The sequence below is a fragment of the Drosophila grimshawi genome, unplaced genomic scaffold (genome assembly GCF_018153295.1).
Source record: "Drosophila grimshawi isolate 15287-2541.00 unplaced genomic scaffold, ASM1815329v1 contig_44, whole genome shotgun sequence".
Taxonomy (NCBI): Eukaryota; Metazoa; Arthropoda; class Insecta; order Diptera; family Drosophilidae; genus Drosophila; species Drosophila grimshawi.
The window spans coordinates 8,327,331-8,355,266 of NW_025063240.1; the positions used below are offsets into that span (position 1 = coordinate 8,327,331).

Sequence of the window (27,936 nt, forward strand, 5' to 3'; positions counted from 1 at the left end):
TGGGTGGTAGAAACAAAAATTTGTTATTATTTTTTTATTTTTTGCTTTCGCTTTGTTCTAGCCTCGGGCCACCTTTGTTATTATATTTTGGATCCGCTGAAAAGCCAAAGGACGACTTGTTGTCAATGTAATTTGAGTCTCAGGCCACGTTTTTCATCTCTGCTTTGCTACCTATGATTACGCATACGCTCCGCTGCACAATGCTATTGTAATTAGACTCAGTGGCCGTATTGTCGTTGGAATACTTTCTGCCGACGCTGAACACAGAAAGTACAGTTTTTTTTAGGGCGTGCGATGCCAATCGGAAGAAATTTGAAATGTAAGACAAACGGTAGAAAACAATGTCGAAACTGCCTCAAGGTAATTGTCGAACGATTATACCAGCTTTTGAAAATAACAAAACAAATTTTGTTTATATGATATTAAAAGCCCTAAGATTCTAAGCAATCAGATTACATTTGTTTTAAAAAAAGTTCAAATCTAGTAATCTATCATTTATAAAGTAACATTTATATATACTTCTAAAATTTTAGTGACTATATTTATTTTACACAATGATTGAAGATAGCAATAATACCTATTCGGATGATCAAAATCATCCACTGTTTGATATCCAAATGAAAAACACAATAATTCGACCTGTGTCCTATATTTCACCGTTTGTTTTGTCAAGCGAATTGGAAAAATGTTTAGATGCGAACTTTGCTACAACTGTAGACGAATTCAATGCGGATTTTTCAATGCTCGTCAATAATCTGAACACCTCTGGGACAGCTATCCACAAGCTTAAAATTATGCCAGAAAAATATGTCATGTCAATTGCGAATACAAAAGAACAACTATCTTTAGAATCACAGAAGACAGCAAGTGATGAGCAAAATGACAGTGGATTTTACTTTGTAGCAGATCTGGATAAGTTAGAGAAAGCTTCTGCCTCTGAGAATATTGCACCACCGTCCGCGGTACATCCATCCTCAAGGATACTCCGTGGGCTTCTTTCGAACAGATTTCTTGGGCCACAGAGTGTAAGGAATTCCTTTGTAGAAGCAAAACAATTGAAAATCAATCTCATTAATCAGGATCAAATCAAGAGTACAAAAAAAAAGTTAATGCAGCCAGATAAGTCAACTGATTTATCAGGTTGGTTCCGATCTACAGTACATTTTCCTTCAATACTAAAGTATCTTTTTAATAGCTATTTCCAGCCAAGACATGGTCATTTCCTTACATTTTCAAAAACGTAATAAATAAATTGAGCTTGTTAACGTAGCAATCAAAAATGGAGAATCTGATGAAGTATGAAGGGAATGGACTAAAGAGCTAGTAACGAAAGAAGACACAATAAAAACTGGTCCAATTCAGAACAACTGAGTGTAAATATTGCACAACTTTGGGAGGGCTGTCCGAAGGGAATTCTTCAACTTTTGTTAGACTAGTTTTTTTTGGCCAAATCGCGTTAGAATTGTATTATAGTATATATAGTGACATAATTGTGTTCGCTGAATTTTATCTGTGTATTGATTCGCAAAATAAAAAGATTTACTGAAAATTTGTTTTTTATAAATAAATATAATGTAATGTAATGCAGCAGTCAAAACTAAATCATATCTCTTTCTCAAACACGCCTGCTTAATTTACTTTATTCACACCGATAGAGCTTTTCCTTTATTTTTATTTTCAAGTCTATTATCTATTATTATAATTAGTATTATTTTATTTTATTATGATTGTCAGTTTATGGCTGAGTGGTTTATAACATGGCTAACTATCGTATAAAAGGTCAGCTGATTCATTCGTTGCTATGAACAAAATAAATCCGTTGCCTACCGAGTCTCCATGGGTTGTCATAATAAAACCGGCATTCGAATTCGTTGCCATAACAAATTGTTAAGTGCATTGATCAAACAAACCCGCCGGATTAACTCAAATGCAAGACTGGTAAAGAAAACGAATACAGTAAAAGTAATGGAATCGGAGAAATTGAATGAATTAAATAGGCAAATCAATGAGATTAAGAAGCGCATTTTATTGGCTGGTGAGTTTAATTTGAAATATGAGATACATTTGTGTAAAACGGTTCTGAATGCGCTATGCGTTTTTGCAGAAGGTCAAAAGACGGCCAACGCCGCGGAGTGGCAAAAGCAAAATCGCATCAACTGTGACACAATTGGATCACTGAAAAAGGACATCAAGGAACTGACAGTTAAGGTAAGTCGACTGCGGCATCCGCTACAGCGTCCGGTGGTCATTAAGGAACCCAGCGCGGAGCCGCGCAAAAAACAGAGTGCCACGCCCACTATAATTGTGGGTAAGGCTACATATCCCATCGGAGCCAAAAATGCCGAAGATGCTATTTTTTTGACCGATCTGAAAATCACAGAGGGTCGCAAGCAGATGGACCTGCTGCGTCATCGATTCAAGACACGACAGCAGCACTTTAGCCGACTGGTGGAGAAATACCGAGAGCTGTTGGCCAACAAGGAGGCACAGAATCAAAATTTGGGCGAGAAGCCACCGGAAACACTCGAGGAGGATTCCAATCGAAAGGTGAGCGATTTCTGCGTTTTCTATAAATGAACATGATATTTGAACGCATTTCCATAGCTTGTCTGTCAGCTGGAAAATGAGATCCATCGCACCAATGTGCAGTGGATGGAGGCGGAGCATATACGCAAGAAATACCGATCCATTGAAGCCTCTCTCATGACCGATGCAGAGCGTTTTGAGCGCAGTCTGCGCGAACTGGAGCATTCACTCAGCGAACAGAAGGCGGAGATTGAACGACTGCAGCAGGTGCACAACGAAGCCATTGAAATGCGTGATGGGGCAAAAGTAATTCTGCAGCGCCAAGAGCAACAGGCCAATCTTTCGCAGAAGACACGCGAGCGTCAGGCTTTGGACTTTCGCAAGCAGGTGGAGGCGCGTAAGCTGGAACTGGAGCGCATTGGACGAAAACTGTTTGCTGAGACCAAGACGCTGGTGCATCAGGACAGCGTTGGCTCCAGTTCCGGTGATCAGCACACGGCTAAGACGGAGAACGGGGAGGAGGAGCCGGCATCACAGCTGGAGAGCGTTACTAGCGACATGGAATCCCTGTTCAAGCAACTGATGGAGGCATCCGGCGCTACCTCACCCTTCGAAGTCTTCGAGCGCTTTAGCGCCCAAAAAGAGTCGGCCGCTCGTCTGACCTACTTGCGAAAGGCGGCCGAAGCCGAGAAGGCCAACCTGGAGGCAGAGCGCGAAGCACTCTCAAGCGAGCTGGAGGCCTCCAAGTTTTCCGATGTTAAAGAGAGTGAAGTGTAAGTGCAAAAGCTATGCGCTACCACAAGAAAGTTACTAATACCACTGTTTCTCAAAGTAATCAGGAGGTCATCGAACAGATCAAAAATAATATTGCTGGCAAGGAGCAAGATCGCAATAAGGACACCGAAGCCGCTGACAAGTCTATGGGTGTACTTAAATATCTCAAGGAGCGCATTTGCGAGATGATATTCAAGGTGCAGGAGGTGGACGAGAGCAACATCGATATGCGAGAGCGTAATCTTCACATCAGCGTCGCAGAGTTGCCCAACTTTCTCACACACACCGCCCAGGATGAGGACTTGATTGAGGTAACAGCTCTTTGAAGTCGGGACACGTTCAATCCAACATAAATTCTCCATTGCCAGATACTTAAGTTGAAAATTAAACGCTGCCAGGAGCTCAGCAGGCCAGAGGATGTGCCTCCACTTGAAATTCCCAAGCTTGATCTAGAGGACGACGAGGAGTCCTTTGATCAGTTAGAGCCACCCAAATCCCCATCGGTGCCCGAGGGCGAGAAGCCACAACCGATGCCAATGTGCTACTATAATTTGTTCGCTGGTCGCGCACAACGGGCGGCCGGCACTTCCTCATCCTCGCCAGAGCAGGCACCGGCTGTGGGTGAGTGAATATGTGAATCAGTTCAATGGTAGGCAGTCAATGTTAATGAGTTTCCCTTACTCTAACTCACAGTGGCCACTGCCGACGATGATAATGAGGTGCCCTCACGCAACTATCTCAAACGCCAATCTGTGCTTATTGTGGACTCGAAGTCGAGACGGAAGCCATTCCGACCACCACCCGGTGCCAGACGCAAGTAGTTTGCTAGTTGGTGCTATGATTATAAATGTAATAATTGTATTTAATTGCCTTTGCGTGTAATAAACATAGTTAAATGTTTTATTGTTCTTTTAATTAAGCAAGGTAAGAAAGTCTGAATGCTGAATTTATCTAGCATAACAAAAAGCCAGCTGCGATATTATAAATTTTTGTTTTAACCGTAAAAATCTAATAGTTTTCACTTCATTGAATATTCTCCTCTCTTAAATTGATATAAATCTATTTTAATGCAGCTTTAAGATATGTTGAAGTCCAAAATACACGGCAGACTGGATCATACTTACTTATTTGTGTTCTCTTTCTCTATAATTAAAATTTATTCGTATATTTATTTCGATTCCCCTCTGAGACGTAAAAACCATAATTTAAGTAAATCTCATTTATTGTTGGCCAGTATTTATTGGAACAATAAACTAAGAGGTGAAAATTGTAATAAAAGTGTGCAGCGACTTTAAATCCCACTTGTGCGATTTAAAACTTATCGAAGATTGCGTCTACTACATATTTGGATGCTGTCGCTCCGACTGGATGAATGTCGGCGGCTTCAGTCAAATGACATAACAAATAGCTACCCGAAGGATGCTGTTAGTCGGGACGACAAGAGTAAACAATATTTATTGCAGCGCGGAGGACGACCAAGCTGACGGCAAATGAAGTGCAAAGCATTACAGACTACGAACCGCTACTGTTGCAAGGGAAGCAAACTTTAAAAAATTGTTTACACCAGTGAAAGCAGACGAGCTGGAGTATGAGTTCGGCTGTCTTTCCAACTTGCAACACTAATAAAGCGCAGCGCAGCAGCTGACGATGAGCAATCAACGCCAGACTGACGACACACGGGGATGGTGGACTATGCATGAGGCAGCTGCTAAGACCAGTGGCGAAGTGCAAACAAAGACGCCTGATGATCTATTTAATGTTCTGTTGCCGGAAATGCGCAGAGCGAATAGATGATGAAGGAATGGAATGGTGGCCGTGCCGGGCCGGATGAGGGATCTGTGGTGAGTATGTCATCTAGATGTCAACAACAACGACATAAAGAACAACAAAAACGGCTCGATGTCAACACAGCCATATATTGGCAGCTGAGCCAGATACGTATACTATATAATAACGGCAAGGGAAAAAAAGCGAAACTTCGCACTGGTCTCCTGCCAAAGTCAGCAACTCATTCTCTTGGGCCTGGTAGGGGAAGTCGGGTAATCCATTCGACAGACAGAAAAACAAAAGACGGAAGCCAAAGCTTTAGAATATTAGTCTCATTGTGCCGTTGGCTGCTGGCATTGGCCCTGACAGCTCAAAAGGTTGCAATCTGCGCCAGAGAAATTCAAGGATACTAAACGAGTGCCCAGCATAGGACAGGCGGAAGCAGAAGGAAACCACTAACTGTCGCTTCAAAGGCAGGTACAAAACACTGGATAATGCGCAATCACAATTTCAATGCATTTTAAATTATTTTTGCCATGGCATGAATAATGATTTAGATTTAGATGCCTTATTAAAGAGGCTGGTTAATAACGTTCCAGCAGATTTTCTTGGAATTAAATTCAGCTTTCGTTTATGTATATTTAAAAATAGGAAAATCTAACTTAATGAAGTAAGTCGCCTGAACACGTCTAAGAACTTAATGAAAGCGTCTTAAACTAAATGGCATAGAAAATAAAACGAAGGATAAAAACTTAATTTATCGGTTCTAGTTTAAGTCACTCACAGCATTGACGCTATAATAAACGAAAGAGTGGGAAAGAAAAGTGGAAAAGCAAAGCTGTTAAACGTTTAATTACTCTTTTTTAAGAACAAGTATCTAGTTACTTACCTGGCAAAATACCCTAAGATAGAGCTATTCTCATGGCAACCGTTAATTCACCTGGCGGCTGACTCAGCAGCCACGCCCAATTTGAAAGCAATTAGGGATTTCAATCTCGTAACGGCAGTAAATCAAACGCCCATCGATTGCCCAACAGCAACTAATTTTAATCCAAGCGACCATTAGTGGGGGTCCGTGCGAGAGTGAGGCTGTGAACTACAGAGGTGAAGCCGGAGTCGTTCAATAAAACCGCAAAACAATAAATTTAAATTTCGCTTGCCGTGAAGTAAAACTTTTTAGCTGTGTTTTAAACTACAACCAAAAAGAGCCGAACATGTGCGTTTGTGCATGTATTATTGTGTGTGAGTGTGTTTGTGTGTGTGTGTGTGTGTGTGTTTGACAGTCAGGCAAATAAATGAGCGGAAACGGAAACGGTTCGGGTTGCTGCCGGGACATTTGGGTCTCTGTCTCGCTCTCTTCATCGTTGCCTTTCGGCCGCGGGCTACACAACACTGCGAATGATAAATAACGTAATTTCTTTATAACTTTTCATTCAAATTTTTCGAAATGCTTTTTGGGCTACGCTTGTTGCTGGCGCGCCTTTGGACGTCGTTGGTCCGTTTGGCTGCTTGTTGTTAAGTAAAATAAATTGCGATTCCATGTAATAAAAGTCAATCATAATAATTCAATGACTCATCGTATTTTGCGCTCCATTTTCGAGGCCACAATGGTTTGTTCAAACCATTGCCCACTACACTTATCTCTTTACTTAACATTTTTCCCAATCTGCTCTCGAAACAAGTTAAGCTGAAAAAAAAATTAGTTTAAATTGTTTACAAGTACAAAAAAAACTGTTTTTCTTTTTCACAAATATTACATGGAGAACGAGCACCCAACTGACTAGCAAATATCGTTTTATGTTTTTTTTTGTAGTTCTTCGGTATCTTCGATGGTGTCGCGAACTTTATCATAAAACTGGACAACATTCTGAGGAAAATCGTTGTTCACCAGATGTTGCCGACCTTCCATGCCAAAAATAGAGTGTGAAAAAAATCGCTAAAATTATTGACTAAGCATAAATTTCTGTAAAGCATATCTCATCTTTCTTTGTTGTTTTTTTCGGTTGTTTGCTGTTTGGGGGACTAACGAATGAAGTGGAAGTCCGCAGATAGACAGCAGATACATAAATCATTGATTTTGTATCCATCGACTTCAACTGTTAAATGAATGAAACTTAAATAAATATCAAAATAAAGTAAAGTTATATTTTCTCGATTGTAATATGAGCAGGAAGACAATTACCCGTCGGTAGTTAATTAACCATTCATGAAGCATACTGTATAGTTTAAAGAGTACTCCACGCACTCGCCCATTTTTTCATCGAAGTAAGGGTAATCTTCCGGGCACTTTGCCAAACGGTGTGATATTTGATTTCTACAGCTTATATACTCGGTGCAACCCGAGTTTATTGCAGAGACAAATGGTGCATTTAGATTACCACAGCGATCGTACGGGCAGCTGTATGACTCGGGACTAACACATTTCTGACTCCACCATTGGAAGTGAGTGCCCCAAGGACAACTATGCCACCTGGCAACCGCATTGCGAAAGTTGCACGTGTAGTAGCCATAGCAGGTTTGGGCATCTGAAATATGTTGGACACCCAAAGTGTCATCTTGATAAAATTTCGCACAAACAGAGACATCAGTAAGAGGAGGTGGATTCCTGGCAGGCCTGTAGCTATCCCCCTCTCCACTGGGACAATGTTTCGGGCGTATTAACTGGCAACGTCCGTTTTTGTAATTGTAGTAACGAGCAGCTGTACATGCTTGCGGAATACCCATTCCATTCTGACACTCTTTGTAAAGGCCACAATTGAGTGGATCACCCAGAGTGTTGCCATTTGGCATAAAGGCACATATGTCGAGGGTCTCCTGTGGACATCCGCCTACATTAGAGACACATGTTTGCAGACTGTTGCTAAACACATAACCCTCAGCGCAATAGTTCAGCTCATCATCTGCGTCACTATGCCACTCGTCATCACATATTTTATATTTCCTGCAGTCCAAAGGATCAGCTACATATTCTCCTGACTGCCGCTTGGCGCACAGTTCCCAGTGTTGAGGTGCACATCGCACTAGATGCGCCTGCTGGCATGTTCCTGAATAGACATCAAAGAAGCGGCTATCAGGGCACTGTCCTCGAGCTGTCAACTTATTATTTGCACAGTGTCCCCAACCCTGACAGTCACTGGAGTCGCCTATATAGCCAGTTCCTGGCCAGTAACTGCATATTTTCACCATGGAAAGGGCGCTGGTTTGCCACAGAGGCACGGCCAAAACGATGGCATACAACCAGCGGCTGGAAACTAAAGTGACAGATTTTCAACTTCACGTGCTCACAAATGATTTGGTTAATTCTACCTCTCATTGTGATGGTGACTATTTCATTCACTACTATCAACACAACTAAGCTACAGCTGTGAATGTTTGCAGCGCGAAGCAGTAACAAAAACTAATTACTCGTAACTTGTAAGCTTAAAAATGCTTTACGATAAGATTCACAAAATACATGTTAATTATCACATAGTTGAATTGATTCGCATACGTGCATTTGCTGGCTGATAGGGTTCATTCTCAATTGATAGATAGCATATGCGAGCAACAATTGGGCTGTAAAAAAAAGAAGCTCCATAATGAAAACGATGAGTTTGTTTTTCTCGCTGCTCAAAATATTTTAATCCATTTACCCCATAATATGTGCATACTTGTTTGCCTTGAAGTGCTTATGAGACTCAAGGAGTCATGTTATCAGTAATTCAATTCCTTGACATCTGCTTCTTAACTGCAGACCCTTGCCTCAACTACTCTTGAGTTTCATACACTGCCCGATTGCCACTGTTACGTATTCAAGTGTATAAAAAAAGAACAAAAGACTGTAAGAAAAAGTACAACCTAAAATACATGCAAGAAAATGAAAAGAAAAAACAACTTTTCCATGCTTCTGGTCTGGTTGAGTGTCTGTGTGTGTGTGTGTGTGTGTGTGAAACTGGCATCTCGACAACCAGGCAGTTTAAACTCCTTAGTCTCGGCTCGTTGCGTTTATTGACATTTTATGCTTAAGGACATATTTAATATCCTCTTCTTTCGCGCTTTCGATATGACCGCAAAGAAGGCGTTACCACATTACTGCTCGGCTGCTTTATGGATGTCTTTCGAACGGAGAGGTCTCATAAAAGGCATATTCCACATGTCTACACATTTTTAAAAGAAATCACTGTAATATATCATTCAATTCCATAGCAAATTGGCTTCAGTCTTATAAAATTGTGTGTGTGTGTGTCTGTGTATTTTGAAGAAAACCGGTTACGACAAGCATGTCGATGGCCTGTGTGTATGTGTGTGCCTATAAGCAAATGCAAATGGGGACACTTTGAGCCCCTTGCGTTTACCACTTCCGATGCACAATGTCGACAGCAGTCCCAGCAGCGTCGCCATTCGCATCCGTTTCCGCATGCCGTACGACATTTATGGAGCACATCATACCCGTCATCGCTACGGCCAGCTACTTGCCCTTTACTCTCGATTCAATCAGTGGCTGGCTGCCTTTCACTGGGTACATCCGAGACCTTCTCGCCGTACTGCTGGAAATGGCAAATTGCGCGGATGACTTTGGGCCTGAGGCTTCGTGTCCTTGTCCGTCTCGTAATGTCTGTTATGTCCACTCATCCATTCCATTCTTTCATTTTGCCATATTTTTTTTTTGTGTTTGTGTGTCTGTTCTTGTTGTTGTTTGCGTGCCGGCTTTTTGTGTTCTTTGCTTGGTTGCTTTTGTAATTTTTTCCACATGTTCACGGCTTGAATATTTTATGGGCTTAAGTGCTTTCAGTTAGAGTTCTTTTATTTGGCTCCTGTGCGTTTTGCACCTTACACTGTGCTCTGTACACGGACTCACATAAATTCATTAGATTAGTTTCCTGCTCTTTCACAAGCATTGTTTACTCCTAGTCAAAAAGCAATGGTAAGTGATGAGCATTTGCTTTCTCTTACCTGAAGTGAATGCTGAATACCACAAATAAAAAAAGACAGTTAGATAAGTTTTTCTGTTGTTTTCCTTATCGACTTTAAGTGAATCGATATCTCAGGTCTAGTTGGTGTCATGAAAGTGTGAATTGATTGGTGCGCAATAAATGTAGCAGAATATTCAATTCGATCGTTGCTTAAATGTAACTCAAGTCAATAGGATAAATACTTAAAATGAGAGTCGAATGATAGCAGATATATATTTAAATACATTAATGAGCTGTTGGTTTATTAAAGTCTTCCGAATGAAATTAAAAGCCAAGAAGAATTTATTTTTAAATAAAATATTAAATAACTGACAACTGACACTTTAATGTATTTATATTTAGATAGACGGGCACACGTAGTCAAGTTATTTTTGCATTGCTTAGAGCTAAATGTGCTCTGGCAAATAAAAACCTACCTACCTACAAGGAATGAACATTGAAGATGCCCCCATCACCTGTCTTCTATAACTCATTTTAATTAGGTTAAATATGCAATGAAAAGCTAAATGTGCACAGCAAAGCAAAAAAAAGGATAGCGGTAACTCAGAGGGTATAGAGATGCACAGATTGGATGAAAGAGAGACAGTCAGATACAGGTTCAACAGGGGTGCCAAGGGTCTACTTGGCGCCTTCAACAACAAGTCGAGCAAATATCTCAAAGGAGCAGCCGTTCATAAGCGGGAACGAGCTAAATGAGATGCAAAGGGCGATAAACAAACCCACAAGCGATGCGAATGTTCCCCCGACTCACCAACTTTAAGGACATAGTTCAGAAATGAAACGCTGCAGAAAAAGGTTGCCAAGCAGCAGGAAACACAAGTGCAAAAAAAGCCACCAAGTCATATTATTTTTCTTCTTTCTTTTTTTAACGGCAACAAACATACACAACGTGAGAACGCTGTCAAAAGAAGCCACGAGACTGGAAAAAATTATGTGAGCTTTGTTTCAAGAGGGAGAGGACAACGATGGCGATGAGGAAGATGAGGCATGGCACGTACTTGGAGTATTTTGGCGAAATTAAAATTTATGAACAGATAAAAAAGCGTTAATGGGCACTCGCTTCGGTCAAGGATGCTACTGGGATAAAAGGAGAAGGAGATGGGGAGGGAGAACAAGAGAATCTAGATGTGCGTGTGTAACAGTTTGTAACGAGTGGCAAATAAAGTAAACGCTGCGCAAGAAATGAACGAACAACACGACAACGTCCACAACTTGAACCATAAACGCTGCATTTTTATACATCCGGGACGCAGCGTACAGATGGGCAACTAAACCACGAGCCACATTGAGGCAGGACTTTCTAAGTGCCGCACTTGAGCGGTGCGCTCAGTGTGATACATTAAAAGTGCAAACAATGTCTCACATTTTCTTAAGAGACCCAAAACGCTTTAAGATTTGAAGACCGGTGAGGATGCTGAGTAATACAATATTCAAGAAAATACACCGACTACAATATAATTAATTATATAGTAAAATTTTATATTCGCATCAATTTGAGAAAGCCATTGGATATGCATTGTGTTTGAGCAGAGCTCTTTAATTTGAGGTTGCTACTAGAACAATTTGTTAATGTTCTTTAAAATACTTTTATTGCCCCTTTTGGAGGCCACGTGTTGTCAGTTTGTACTTCTGTTGCCAGTTGGCCATTATACTACATAATGCTAAAAAGCCATATTTTTGCTCTTAAAACAATGTCAAGTTGTCGAGCACATTTTGAAGTGGAGACTGCGCGCTGCGCCACGGCCAAGTAACCAGCCAAGCACCAAAGACCAAAGCCCAAAGCCCAAACAGTAAAGCGCAAAGACTACCTAATGGTATTTACATGTTGTTGCTGCTTGAGTTGTTGTTGTTCGGCTGTCGTCCTTCTCCAGCTGCCAGTGTCATGCACATGCAAAGTGGGCAGAAGGTGCCAGCAAGCACTTTTATATGATGCAAATAACAAGGCGGATGGGTAACGGGGTCGGGGATTGGGACAGGCTCTGGCCCTGGGGTCGAGTGGCAACATAATGTGCCTGGTTGGCCAAAAACGAGTCGATGCCAGGTCGCGTTCTTTGGGCCGTTTAATGACCTTTTAAATGTACGTCTAATTATGTTTACGTGCCATTCCAAGTTGACAACCCTCTCCAAAAAAAATAAAAAGATGATACGAATTGCTGAATTTTAAAGCTCATGATTATAGAGCAAGAGCAGCAGCAGCAGCAGCAGCAACAGCTATCTTTGGGCTTGACCTAAATCCACGTGTTGACTTCTTGTTAATTATGTAACTTTTTGGGGTCTTCGCGCCAACTTGATGTGCCTGTTGATGTAGGTACTAGATACACATTACTTAAAATGTTAAAGCAAGTCAACATAGCAACAGGATTCTCTCGACCCAGTTAGCTAGTCTCCTATTTATAAATTATGCGGCAGAATGTATCAAAATGTATCCAAGGTGTGAAATTTCTAAAAGTTTTTGGGTGTTCAGCCCCAGACGAAGCTCCATTCGAATGAATACGAAATGGATGCGTGCAAGAAATTCCTAAATGCGAGACTCCAATTGAAAGTTATTCTCGTTAAATTAACTCTGTGGGTGACTTACATCCAAATTGAACTTTTTGGTTTTTTTTTTTGGCTGTTTAAGAAACCTTTTAATTTTTAAGCTTAGTTACCAAGTACGTTAATCGTGACAGCACTATAAATTATTCAGGTTGATGTGTTGGCCGTGTGTCATCTCTTATATCAATATTAATTAATTTGAAAGCTTCAAAGCTGTCACATCGTGCACACTGCACCTATATTAAAAATAAATTCGCATATTGCCATGAAATGTTAATTAATATTCCTCTGAACAGCAAGCAGCATGGCACATGGCGACATTATCAGAAGCCCTAGAGGAAAGGCTCTTCATAATTGGGCCTGCCACGTTGATATATAGGCTATTAATAACGCTGTCCGCAATGGGTAGACGAGGCGGCAAGCTGATATCTACATACATACATATATGAATTCAATTAAGGTGTTTCGTTTTCTTTATGCTGCATTTGAAATTTATTAAATTTATCTCGCTCTGCCCTCATTCGTTGCTTCGTTACCATTTTTACTGTGCAGTTGCCGAAACTGAAGAACAAAGTCATTAAAATAAGGCTGCAATATTTTATTCACCGAGCAAGGCAATAAACCATAAATGCAAACTTGAAATGGCAGCGGCAGCAGCAACGACATTTTGCAAATCAGTTTTCCGTGAAGAGAAGCTTTTTTAATGGAATGCAGGATGGCAATGATGAAGCTCACTTTATGTCCGTAACGTGACAGTTTGACGGGCAATTAGAAATGCAGACACAATACGAAGTACTTTTTCTACAGGCTCATTCCGAAATTCGCGTTTAATGACAACGACAGATACAGTTTTCGTTTTAAATATGTAAAGAGGAACAACTTCTCGTCTCTTATAAGTGGTCGTAAAGCAATCTTATTTCTGTTAGTATTTTTAATTTGAAATGGGAATGGAACCTGAAGCGTTTTTAAAGTCACCCGGCTTTAAACGCTCATCATATCATTATTATCAAACTAGCAAGCAATTTTTGGACTGCTCAACTTTACATTGCACTCGCCTTTGTACAGCTTTATCTACTCATTGTACTTGTTATTCTTGAATTTGGCTGACTCGAATCCCATGGCACTGCAGGAGGTTGTTGCTGTTGTTGTTTTTAAATGCATTAAGACAAGAGGAGCAGTTACAAAATTGTTGCCAAAGTGGGCCTCTAATGAGAGAAACTCATTTGGGTAAAAGCACAGAGGAGAGGCGTTCTACCATTAAAAAGCATAATAATAAATACTTATCCCAGGACAAGGAGGAGTCACAAAAAAGCAGCAGTGGCACACACGTTGTCGCATATAAGCAACGCCTACATCCCCAAAACTCCCATGTGTGGGAAGCAAATGTCGTAAAACAAATGTAAAGTGAAATTGCTTTTGCTGCTGTCCGCGACCTGTTGGTCCTACACCCCACAAGCAAACGATCCACAACCCTATATATGTATATATATATATATAGAGAGAGAGAGAATATTTATATGTATGTGTATGTATTTGTGTGTGCGTGTCGACAGACGGATGCGGAAACGGATGTGAAAAGTGCAGTCATAAATGCGCCACCTCCCTTGATGTAAGACTTTAATAATTGTCGAGTAAGTGAGCACAGAAAGCAGGAGGCGGGAATAGCTTTGTATGACAGCGACGCCAACGCCAGCACCAGTGCCAAAAAGAGATGAAACTCGCGTAAATTCTTTTATTTTATGACCATTCTTCTTATGTTTGTTGTTGTTTTTTTGTTTTTTTGGGCTTCCAGTTCCTTGGCAGCTGTTTCCAAGGGGCTGCGCTTTCTAATTATGACAAATGCTAAAATATTACCCACATGTGGGTCTGTGTGAGTGGGTGTGCGTGTGTACGTGAGTTCGTGAGTGTGTGTAGTCCTTTGTTTTTGTTATATTTTTATGCGAAGGCAATGTCTTTTAGCATGTTTGTCGTTTGGGGTTTTTTGATATCGTACTTTTCGCCGGATTTCAGAGAAATCCCAAAATAAACATTAAAATCCGCTGCAAAGTCGCGCCACACGTCATCTGAATCAAATCCTTATCGGCACCGTTTTGTTTTTCACATTTCTCGTAAGGAAGCCAAAAAAAAAAAAAATATGTTAAAGAAAAATGTGAAATGTGTGAAATATGCTCTTTAAAATTATGTATCATATACAAGACATATCCTATAAAAATCAAATGGATTTAAATGTACAAGATTTCTTAAATCGACCGCATGACGAATGTATATATGTATTCTAGTGTCCAAAAATGATTTCCCTTCAAGTTTTTTATTCGAGCGTCTTGTGCCATATAGTTTCACAACATTAAATCACGTTGCATACTTGCTTTATTGCATTATATCCATGTATACAAACATAATCATGATACTGCTGTGTACAAATTGTGTATCGAAGATACACAAAAAAAAAAAATGAAATATGATACGGACAAAATGTTTACGTACTGTGCTATCATTTTTAAGAAAAGTTGACACGAAGCATGCAGTAAGAATAACAAGCAGCTGAGCTATAAATTATTTTGGATACAATTTTGTTGAGTTTCCGCACTTTAATATTGGGGAATCCTGGCCTTGGTGCAGAGGCGGACTTGACTCTTGGGCATAATAAATAAGCTTGACCAACTTGCGAGTGTTCAATATTTTTCAATTATATGCACGCATCCCATCTCTCTCATATATCGCTCCTTCTCTCTCGCAGCCATAGTTGTTGTTAGCTTTCTGTGGTTTTCTGAGGATGCGAGTGCGGTTGTTATTCAACTTGTTGACCATTGAAATATAAAGTTTAAATTGAATTTTTGCGGTTTGTCATTGTTCGCAGCTCGCATCTATTGATCGTTCCCGTGCACTTCCATAGCAATGGGAATTATGCTCTTTCCAGCATTCTTGTCCCATCCCCACCATTCGCTGAATGCTGCAGTTGGGTTCACTTTGTTTGCTCAAATGCGTTTCTAATTAAATTTTCCGTCGACATGTTCACAAAAAACTAAAACCGTTCGTATCATTGTCGCTGACAGCAACTGCGGCATGCAACGGTTTTGCTGACGCTCTCTACAACAATTTGCGGTTCACGGAATTATTTGGCTGCAAATGATATCTCTCAATTTACGGAAATTGCATAGCGAATCGATGGTGTTGATTTTGTTGATGCTTTTTACCCTGGCGGTAGTACGCATTCAGCAGTTAATTTTTTAATGTCACATCCACATTTTGTTCAACGTGATTCTGAATCCAATTGCAAACCAGATAACGGATGGCAATGGTGACATCCGTTTTCCTTAATTGGGCCCGGTCAAGCTTACTCACAAGCGGTGGTATTTATAAGTTGCGTTTAATTAATTAAATTTATTAATTTAATTTTAAATCGCTGATTTGCTGATAATAACTATTATTTGTATCCCTAAATGTATTAAAGCAAGCGAGCAAAAAACATTGTTATTATATTGATTTATTGAAATAAATGGTGGATAACTCATGGATACTTATTGGTCTTTTAATCTTAAGGGGCTTGAAAAGTCTAGTAGTGCTCTTGAAATACTCTCAAACCCAGTCGCGTTCTTCTAAGAATATAAGTTTTGACATTAAGTCAGTAAAGCCTGTATTGACGTAACCGTTATTGAAGTAGACAAGCTCAATTACCCAGTGATAAATCACAAACTTACTGACACTTCAGAGCTCAGCGCTTCATATCTAACAAATCAGGAAACTCAAATTGAATAACACTGTTAAAAGTTCAAGTCACTTTTGCCAGTTGCCAAGTATTTATGAAGCGCTTCGCTCAAATTTATCTGGAATTTTATCTTTTGTCTCTGCTTATGCGCAATTTATGAGTCGCTTCCAGTGTCAAGTATTTACCAAGCGATTTTTGTGCTCCAGCACAGACTTGCCTTGGGCTAGAATCCGATTAATGCAATTGTTTTCAGGAGTTAAGAGTGTGCAGCAAAATAATTTCCACAAAGTCAGAGAACGGAATTTGATTGTCTAACAAAAAATTATTTGGTTAAAGCTACAATTCGATTGTGAAACATAGTTTTATAATCAGTGAGAAGTGCATAGAATATTGGAGGAAAGGAAGTGTAGAGGACTTTGGGGCATAATTATTTTTTATGTGAGTACTTCAATGTATGTACTTCTATGTCATTTTTCCATATTTAAAACCATCACTTATCCAACCTCAATAATAAATATCATGTTTTTTACATATAGCCTTGGATATATTGGTCACTTGATAAACTTTAACGTGAAGTTTGCAGTTTATTTGACACTGCCTCCGGGCAAATGTCGGATATGTTTTCGTGTTTAGTGACAAACGCTAACATGCCATCAATTTGGGTACTTCGTGCAGCAATTTCGGTTATGTGGCCACTCACACATGTACATACCGAAATACACAACCCAAATGTTTGGACAGTATGTGGATTGAAAGTGTCCCGCATCTCGTTTTAATTAACCACTTGCCACCAGTTGCTGCCCTACGTGCTAATGTAATCCTCGTCGTTTTAATTACAAAACCCCACAAGCTGAGGGCAGCACTGCTAAGGTTTCAACTGGAGGACACTGGAGAGTGGACCCTGGAGCGAATTACCAACAGCAAAGAACCGATGACCGAAAACCGAAAACCGAAAGCCGACAACTGAAAACCGAGAGTCATTGTCTAGAGTTGGGCTTTGTAAGACCGGTCATTTAATTCACTTGCTACAAGTCTCGTAAAATTAACGTAGCATACTCTACGGGGCGCCAAATCCAGCCCTGAGCCGCTTAGCATTGTTTTCCACGCCCCACTTCCCTCATCTCTATCGTATGCAACTTGGTAACGTCTGCGGTCGCCATCCATTGCCCGAAGCCAGGGTCGAAACGAATTTGGCGCCATCATCCAACGTAAGGCGATTTGTTGCTCGTTCGCGTCGCTTAATTAGTGAAACTGCTGCCTTGACGCATTTGACCTGTCCTCGATTGAGTCGGTCGCTCTTTGCCTCAAAAGCCTTTTTGCATTTCAATTGATGGCGCTTTTACCACTGCCGCCGGCTAAGCTACTCACAAAGGACAGGCCTAACCACCCCAAACCTGACTGCCTCCATGATGGACTCCTTTTTGGTGCTCCTGAGCGTTATAGACTTAATTATACACTTTAATTGCCATGACATCAACGCCACATGATAGCAGTCACGCCCAAGATTCCCAGACAACGGTCTCATTTCAATAGGCATTCAAATGACTTTTGTGCAAGCGGAAACTAATTGAAATTCAAATTCCAATTTTAAGCCATCTTGAAGATGGGGCTTGACTTCCTTAGGCCGCTCTACTCTGTGGCCTTACTAATGACGAGCTAGCCAACAACCAAGAATTTAAGTTATTCCTTTCGAATTTTACCCAGACAATTTTGCAAAACAGCTTAAATTTTAATTTCAACAAAATAAATGATTATTGCGATGACTAGAAAGACCTTAGTAAAATACAAGCATTTAGGTATGGCAGAGAAAATAGTTTATGTCGTGGTACATCAGACCCAACTTCTTATTAGGATATACAGTTCGTATGGGTAATTTTTTTGCTTTGGGATCTGAGTGTAAGAACTGTTCTTTTCTAGTGCAAATTAGAATAATTATTACTAAAATTATTCATGAGTTTTATGAGGGTAAATTTGGATAGAAGTGTAGTAAATTCTCTGAGTGTATAAAGACATCAAAATGGACAATTTCACTTTATTGGGGTGACATCCACTCATCTAAATTCCCTCTCATTTGAGCAATTCTTTATGGGCCAGATGATTGGGATATTTACGTTAGTATGTGTGTGGCATGTAAGATTCAGTTCCACTCATCAAAGATATTTTCACAATTTGCGGTTATGACAAGCATAATTAAAACATGCTACACATATGCTTCCGGGCACATGGCAACTGGGGAATGTGTAACAGCCGGTGTTCGTCCAGAATACGACTCTGCACAGCCACAGCCAGTTCCCGAGCATATGCGATGATAGCAAAAACAACAAAGCGAGTAGACAAAAACAACATGGGGGATGGTTGGGTAAACATGAAGCAAGAGCAACCGGTTCAACGCCTCGTTTTTAATAAAAATAAATCACAGCATGTGCGCGGTTGTTGGAAGCAGCAACATTTTTCGTCAACGATTGGCAGACGAAGTTGCCCGGATTTTGTCTGTAAAGCAAGTTCCTAGTTGAAAGCACATTCAAGTCAACATATGTGTACATCGCATGCGATCGAAGTGATTACAGTTCTAAATATGAGGAATACTTGTAGACTACCAATACTATTTTAAAAAGTTTTTAATTTTCAATTTGAATACTTGGATTTTGGTCATTATTCTTTTAACCAATTAATGGATCAAACATTAACTTTATTACAGAGAAGATTTTCATTTTTCTTCTGTAAAATTGCAACAAAATTCATCGCTTTTCCTTGAAACGCTCATGAGTATCCATTAGAATCATACTTTGGTATAAGTTTATCTGAGTGCGTCAAGTGTGCTAGACACATTGTTTATGGGTATGTGTGTGTTATCTGTATCCTTATGAGTGTGAGTGTGTGTGTGTGTGTGTGTTGTGTGGTCTTGATGTTTTGTAAGTTTAAGTGGTAGATATTATTCAAAAGGAATTAAGACTGAAATGAAAAGCTTGTCAACGATGGGGAGGACGAGACAATGCGATGTGCGTGGGAAGCAGTTGAAGAATGCCAACCGCAGGACGCCTGCCTTTAATAAATACGACTGGTTACGTATGTGTGCATGTATGTGGCTACTGTGTGTATGCGTCAGGATGTTTACTACTTGTTTGTGCTGCTTTTGCTGTTTGTGATGCAAATGTCAAGATAAATGAGCAAAGGCAACTGGAGGGTGAGAAGTACGCCAAGCACAAAACTCACAACCCACAACAGACAAACACTAAGCTACGGCAACTAGTCGCCCCAAACCCCACAACCCACACCCCACACCTCTAGAGCCATTTCAAGGCGGACTTTGCATAATGCCATCCTGCTAACTACAAAGATCAACGCTGGCTGCTACTCTGCGGCCAAGTAATGAAGCCAAGTGTCAACATAATAACTTCATTACGACTACAGCCAAAGGTGACGCAGGCGACGAAGGAGACGAAAATCAGAAACAGCCGAAGCCAGCACAAACATCAACAGAAACAACTTTGCCTTCAATGCAACGATGATTGAAGTTGTGGGGCCTTGGGTAGAAATGCAAATTGAAACAAGGTCGTGTCACTATGTGCGGTTGCCATATTTGTCTATTTGCGGCCCAAATGAGTTTAGAATGCTGTGCATAAATTTTAATGTTTCCCTGACAATGACAGATGCAGTCTTTTTTCGGCAAGTCACAATTAAATCTATTTTAATCAAGAAATAAATTCTATTTAGAGATATGAGAAAGGTAGCAAGTCAGTATGTTATATAAGCTGCTGAATCAAAATAGTCTTGCTCACAATATGTTAAAGTTTCAAAGTCAAACAACAAAATTTTAATTGGGCCACCTCATCAAAATGATGAAAAATAAAATAATTCACGTCAGAATTCGTTTCTTTTTTTGTCGTATGAGTATTATAAAAATGTTAAATGCCATTCAGATCTGTGCAGCACTCGTTGAAGAGCTCTTGACCAGCAAAATATGACGCCAGAACTGACATGTTTCACATGTTGCACAAGTGATGCAAATACGCAAAACACAATTGCACACCCACAGACACACACACATTTCACAGTGGGCAGGCTAGAAGGCTGATGTGTTGTACTCATTTGCATGCTGCCACAATCTTGGCACCCACGTGCAACACACCGCAACAACACCTACACGTACGCATGCCAATTGCATCTAAACCAACTCTTTACAATCCGAGATAAACTGCACTGTCGAGCAACAGCCACTCAATGGAAAAATCATTTGAAATTCCATTTGGGTTTACTGTGCAGTGTCCAGTGTAAATATACCCTCAGCTAACGAGTTGAAAACGTATGCATTAGTGCTTGCCACACAAGATATTTCAAGCAGTTGCATGACCACTTATTTTTTTATTTTTTTAAGGCAAACTCATTTAGAGTGCATGATTCTCAGAGAATTTTTAAATGTTATCACCTTCTTTGTAATTTTGTAAATGGGTTGAAACTGAACTAAACTAAATAGGCAAATATGCGTATATAAAGCTTTTGAGATACATCCTTTGAAGAAATCCTTTTTAAACATTTCACAAGTAAACCCACAGTCGGAAACGCTCGACAGCAACAAAAATATTATTGGTTTACCATGGACTAAAAATATTTAATGTTTTATAACTTCTAATTAGTTTGCTTTTATAATATGTTTGCACACTAATTTATGCAACTGGCAACAAGAGACCCATAAAACCCACATTCGTTTAGTACAGAAGTGAGTGTCTGAATGCGATTAAATTACTCATATATATGCATATGCAGTTAATCACTTGATTAAGCAGTTTGCCAGTGAAAACTTCGTCGTTATTATAAGCTCCGCTTAACGAGGCGTATGCACGATTTCCGTCAGTTACGTGTTCGACTGTCAATTATATTTGACTGCCGACTGTATGAGTGGACGTTGAGTACGCGTAAAAAATCAATTTCCCTACAATGACAGACAATTGGAGCGCACTCAATCAATCATAATCAACTTTCGAGTATTTTCACTTGAAGCCCTTTAAAATGTGCTCTTAGTGCTGTCAGTCGCAAAGGTTTGGGTCAACTTTAGAAGGGTTCTACTCTTACCTATAAAGGACTTCTCGACCCATGCGCAAGGCAAGGGCAATAAATCTTTGAGTAATAAGATTAAATTGAAACAAATGAGTTCATTTGTTTTGGAGCCCAGCATGCAGTAAGCACGTGAACCTGGGAGGATGGTGAGATTGATGAGGAGACGTACAACCGACTGAGAATCGGAGACTCTTGGATTAATCATGAAGTTGAGAAATAATTGTGGGTTGTGAAAGGACACCAATTTTAGTGTCGTAATTGTTTTCCCATGGGTGTATGTATGTCAAACTTGTATCGCTTTTGTAAACTTAAAGTTGAACAACAATTTGTGTTTCATAGTGAGGTAAGCTATTTAAAGTGAGAACTGAGAGATTTGGGCCACACACATAAATTTATTCAGTGATGAATAATTTGTGGCGTGAGCTGTGCTAACATCGAATTCAAAGTCAGTGGCTAATTTGCTACATTTTATGATCATTCAACGAAGCTTGCAAATTTTCACAGATTGCATACGTGTTGAATTATGTGACTCGCCCGCCATTGTCCGCAATTCGGGCCCACATAGCAGCCGTCGAGATTTCTGCTTGTGCGAGTTTTCCATTCAGAATCATTTGACCGGAAGTTGACCAGTCAGCACAATCGACCCACTCACCTTTCGCCTGCTCTGCATGCTATAAGAATGGAGCACATCAGAGTTCTATATATAGATGTAAGCTTGTAGTAGGCATGCCTAATCATCCATGGACGAGAAAGGCAAATGCCACACGAGATGTCATTGTGTCTGTTGTGCTAACAAGCAAACCGTGTCGAGGGCGAGATTCTTGTTGTTGTCTGACTCACGCTCAAGAGTACATTAAAGAAATTGATTCGATTCGATTTTAGGCAATAAAAATTGAACATTTACTTTGCTTTTTACATCTTGCCGCACTTCCGTTAACGACGCTTCCATTAAATGCCTTTGGCTTCCGCTCACTGCCGGAAGTCCGGAAGCAACATTTGGGAGGCTGGAGCCCATTTATGAATTTGATTAATGTTCTGGGCATTAGGTAAATGTTGCTGTCCATCAGCATAAACACAGCCCCTAGCTAACGTTTATTTGCATTTAATGTGTTGTGTGCAATTTTTTGTAACATTTTTCTTTTTTCTTTCATAGTGCCATAGTCATATATCATTTCCCACAACCCACAGTATTGATTTATTTATTATTAATTTATACTACTTGATTGCTTTTGATTTGAATTCGCTTAGCAAGCTAATTATTCGATTTAGCAGCCTGCTATAAAAACTGTTTTAACATAATACAATGGTACATAAAATAAGCATTTATTCCCTAAATATTGCAAATCACGTGGCCAATTAGAATATATCAAGTGCGATAATCAAAAAAGTGTTTAATAAAATGAATATTCAATCAACATATAAATGTTGATTTATGCAATGATAGTTCATCTGAGAGCATATTTGAGTCGATAAAGCTATGCCACATAAATATAAAACATTGTTGGGTGAGATTTTACTAAAATCCATTTTCTATACTCCTTTTACTACCAGCAACCTATTCCGACCTATTCTGCATTTGAAAATACTGTCAAACATCTTATCGCCATAACTTGTAGAAAACACTGACGAATACACTTTTCTTATATTCATGCATTTCGTACAAGTTGCCCAAAGGCCTTGGTTTTGTGATGGTTTTATTCAATGTGTTGGTCCGACTGTTCTGTGGTCCCAGAAAAGGTTATTTTTTTGTGAAAAGGACATGGCTATTGTTGCGAAATTTGCTATTTTGTCCTGGTAGCAAATTGCTGATACCGTTGATTTTTTTTTCTTTTTTTTTATTGTTCATCGCATTTTTTGCAATCTTCCATTTTGGTTGTCGTGAGCTTCAATTGGCTTTTATTCTTATTTCTATTTATGGGCGTGCCAGCACCGAATGAAGTCAAGTTTTGAGTGGAGGCGTGGCATCAAAAGGCGATGTAAAGAGCTGAAACTGCTGGAACTGCCAAGGAACACATGCGCTTTTAATTCTCCAACATAAAACTGCATTTAGCAGTTGATTGTGCACATAATTGCCAAGCTGCGCTCCAGGAATTTGTTGGCAAACAAACTTCATTAAAGTTGTATTCGGGTAAGTGGTAATAAAATAAATTGAACAAAGGAAACGCAACGCAATGAGGAACAGCAGTGAGTGCATGACTAAGCTGGAGATTTTGTTTCTCTTGTTCACTCAGTCGTCTAATCAAACAAATCAATAATTCAACAAATCCCTGTCTAGGACAAGTAAAACAACCAGCTCGTCACGACTTTGGATATAGTCCTTCTGCCAATGTTTTGACAAGCAGTTAGCTGTTAGTTCGGGCATGGAAATCAAATCACTTGCATTTTCACATCAATTCGCTCAATTTGTCATTTATTTTGTTTGCTGCTTAATTGGAATAGTCAAGGAGTGAAGAATGCGTTTGTTTTATTATATACAAATATTGATATATTTTGCTAGAGGACATTCACAAATCTTTTGCTATTCACAACAATCAACTTATCATGCAAGCATTAAATTTGTTTCCAAAAGTTATATTTGTACTTGGGCAAATTCCCCAACATTGCAAAACAATTTAAATACAAATCAAGTCGCCATTGTCGTCAATTAAATGAATTTAAACACACTATCTTTATTTATTCCAGTAGTAGAATTGCATTCCTAACAATATTTCATCAAAACAATGAATACCACAAGATACTCAAAACTTTGGCAATGGCCTTAAAATACGAAATGAATTTCAAATCAAATTTTCAATCACATTTCAAGTGATTGCTATGTGGTCCTTGATTTATTTAAATATGAAAATACAGAAAGTAGAATTCGAAATGTGTGCAAAATTATTATTGCATTATTATTTTTCACAAGCTGGCAAGTTAATTGCTTTTACTTACTTGGTATTTCCATGAGCTGTAGTCTTAAGACTTAAGAGCACTTCTTATATTATATTGTAAAAATATCAATTTAATTTGTAAAATGTGTTTTGCTTTAAAATAAATGGACTTAAGTGGCTCAATTAACTTCAAGGTACGCGTAACATAAATTAGAAACTGCCGTGCTTTCTAAACTTATAACTATAAATACAAAATGGAATGTCACGGCAACTATGTCAAGTGCTCGCTGAGCGACGCGAAAGGTAACCTTAGTTTAAGAGTTTGAGAAATCAATTCTAACGGAGCTTGGGACTTTTCAGCTGCAGCTGCAACAATTCAATGATGCAGCTGCACCCTCTGCTGCTGATGATAATGTTGCATGCTGTTCACCGTGCGACTGAAATAATGATGCTGCTATGAAAAACTTTGGCTACGGTTTCCAGTACTCCGAGCTCGTTGCGAGTTCCCCTTCTGGGGTATCCGCTGACATGCAAATGCTTGCGAATTTATGCAACATTTACCTGAGCGAAAGCTGTAAGTAGATTTAAACATGCAAGCACCACACACACTAGTACATAAAAGTATATATATGAGGTTGCGATAATGGCATTATAGTGGAAACAGAATAAGGCCTTGCGTGGTCTGCGTGGGGGCGAGGGTCAATCGGCTTACTGTGTTGCCGTTGAATGCACTTGGTATTCACGATTCTTATACTGATGTGGTTTGTGGCTTGTGGTGTGCGACTTAAAGGATCTGAGTTGTACAACTGCAATATATATTTGGGAATACTACGTATACGCACCTAACCAAGCTCCTTAAAATCGTTCGGACTGACTGCACAACCACACATGCCTGAGTGCTCTTATGCAATATCTCAAATTAAGCCGACAGGCAATTATTTCGCTGCTGCTGCGGCTGCTCAGAGAAAATAGGGAGAGTTTCAAGCTCATCAATCTATTACTGTATGATTAGCTTGTTATCATGACGTATCTCTGAATACCTTTGCTGAGCGCATCATTATTTTGCCAGGAGGCTTGTAACGCATTGAAAGAGATATCTCCGTCCTCACCAGCAGAGTATATACAGCCAAATTTTTATTCTTATTCTTATTCTTATATTTTAGCCCAATTTACGAGTAGATACGGAAAGTAAAATTATAAGATGGTTTTATGTAATTGATAGTTGATCCACAAATTGCATAAGAGAAATTTCCCATTTTAATTTGATTAGCTTTGGCTTCCTTGTCTCCTAATATCCATTTGAATACAATCAGACCGCTGTCATGCCTAGAATCGTTTCCACAAATGGTCGAAATTGCCGCCCAATTGAATTTACGCCGATGCTGACCCAACGGCCAACGAAGCACTGAGGCTTTCGATTTATGGCACATCGATTTCAATGGGTTAAACAAACCACTGAACAGCTCCTGCTGCAGTTTGCCTGAACTTTCATGGTTCCATTGATTTTCAATTTGTATTGCGGCACGTGAATTTGCTCTGCCTCATTTGATTTTCCTGCTAGACAGTCGGCCACGTTAGACTTGTTTGTATTTACCTAAGCGGATAAGCATCGGCCCCATCCTCGACGAATTGCACTTGGATACTTATGCTGATGGCAACCATTGCAGAGCATTTGACTATGACTCCTTGAAGCCCAAGCCCCATCCAAAACGTTGGTTCTGAGCCTCAGCGTAAATTGAATTAATTTAACCACACCCTATGGAGTAAGTTCAAATGCAAAGATCAACAGCAAATACCAAATCAAATTAAATTCCGCATGTGTGCTCTGCATACCAAGTATGCAATGCAGTTATAATAAATTTCGGGATTAAAGTGAAAAGTACAAATTCAAATAATGATTTAACTTCTAGAAATGTGTATAATAAATATCCAAATCTAAAATAATGAAATTATTCAAACTTCAACTATTTATTGTACTACACCTTTCATAAATTTGTACAAATATCATGAATTTTACTGATACTGAATGAATCCATCAATTCTTAAATTTATGTTTAAAATAAATTCCGAATAGCCTCACAGGCTATTAAAAACAATGAGTGAACAGGTTGGTATCACATTTTAATATAGTTATAATGAATAGAGTAATAAAATTAAAATATATCAAACTTGAGTTATTTATGTGACTAATACTGCATACTCATAAATATATACAAATTTACGTTTACCAATATTAATCAATTTTGCTAATTCCAGATTTGGGCAGAGTGGATATTTTATATGCAATTTTTAATTGACTGTCGCATTTAATTTCCGCATTTATTACTCTTATTGATTTGTGTGTGTGATGGAATAATAATGATGCAATATTTTATAGAGTTCCGCGATTAATACGTTGATAAATGTGTTTCGGAAAAAGCTGCAAGTAATTATGCGAAAGCCGAATCAAAATTAAATTCAATGCTTTGTCCATTTTCATCATTCAAGTAGTGCTAAAATGGTCGATTGAACACCAGTGAATCAATTTGACGCCCATATCGGCTATTTGGGGCTACATTAAACTTTAATTGAATTATGTGGCTTACTGGGTGTACAGTTATTGCATACATGCCTACTCAGCTGTATATTAATAACTGTGCTACTTTGTAGCCTGCAAAACAGGCAACAGAACAGCAAATTGGCAATGCCAATCAATTATTCAATTTTAGAATTAGATTAATATTATTATCTAATTTGCACGACAATGAAACGTAGGCATCAACATCGAACAATATTATCCCAATATTCATATATAAAATAACTTGATCCGTTAATTATCATGTTCCTTTCACAAAAGGACAAAAATATGATGGTGTTTAATTTCATGAGGTCTTGAAATTTCTTCGAATGTGTTGTTAAAAATTTCATTTTCTTTATCTTTTTCGATCCGGTTAACCATCAGAATCAATTGGCAATGAACTTTCTACTCGACTGACATTTGAAAAAGGAATTTTCATCTTTTTCAATTTTTGTTGTTTGCTGTCGCATCTTCTGCTGTTTACCCTTCACTGAGCAAGACTTCGGAAAAATGAAAAGCGCCAGTTTTTTTTTAGTTTTGATAGTTTTCCATATTTCCATTGTGGGTCAAGAACGAAGGACGACACCCTTCCTGTCATGCCCGGCCTCAATTACGAGACTGAGCACAAATCATTAAACAAAATAATAATTTCCGCAAGGGACGAGCGAAATGCCGGAATAGGACCGGAATCGAGGAGCCGGAGAGTCCGTTATGGGCGAGGGCGATGGCGAGGACAGGCCCGACAAATTGTACAAAACAAAGGACGCACAGTGCAAATGCACAAACATACTGTGACACAAACACACACACGCATGGGGGAAAGACTCTTGATTTGGCCTCACATATAGAAATCTGGCAGGCTGCCCCCGAGAAAGGACCGGCATCTGAGCAAATACCAAATGTCAAGTGCAGGGCGTTAAATTGTCGCAATGTGTGAGGTAAAAGGGATGCTGTGCTCCGAGCTCCCCCACAAACAGGCTGACCTTTCGGTCCTTGCCTTGAAATTCACTTTAAAATCTCTCAACATAAATAAGCGTACATAGTTGCCTCCGTCGTTCTCCTCCCTTATGCTTTGGGCCCATTCAATGGCTTCAACGCGCCATTTGTTATGCCCCAAGCAGCAGACGGGCAGAAAAATGGTTAGAGACCAAAATTTATTGAGAGTAAAAACGAAAATTGTCAAAATGTAAAAAG

The 27,936-nt window shown here is 39.4% G+C and overlaps 2 protein-coding genes and 1 long non-coding RNA gene across 4 annotated transcripts in view; 2 read left to right on the forward strand and 1 right to left on the reverse strand.

Annotated features, from left to right (window-relative positions):
• Window positions 1–27,936, reverse strand: part of LOC6556980 (putative dipeptidase NECHADRAFT_87110) — a 73,863-nt gene that overhangs the window by 24,674 nt on the left and 21,253 nt on the right. The gene's annotated exons all lie outside the window — the stretch shown is intronic.
• On the forward strand, window positions 547–1,549 carry LOC116805583. The gene is made up of 2 exons (XR_004365264.2): window positions 547–1,140; window positions 1,196–1,549. It is a non-coding gene; the product is annotated as an uncharacterized LOC116805583 (long non-coding RNA).
• Window positions 1,966–4,121, forward strand: LOC6556881 (myosin-9). Its single transcript, XM_001984826.1, has 6 exons — window positions 1,966–2,035; window positions 2,105–2,547; window positions 2,605–3,299; window positions 3,359–3,611; window positions 3,669–3,921; window positions 3,994–4,121. The coding sequence occupies exons 1-6, from the start codon at window positions 1,966–1,968 to the stop codon at window positions 4,119–4,121; spliced, it is 1,842 nt and encodes a 613-aa protein (XP_001984862.1).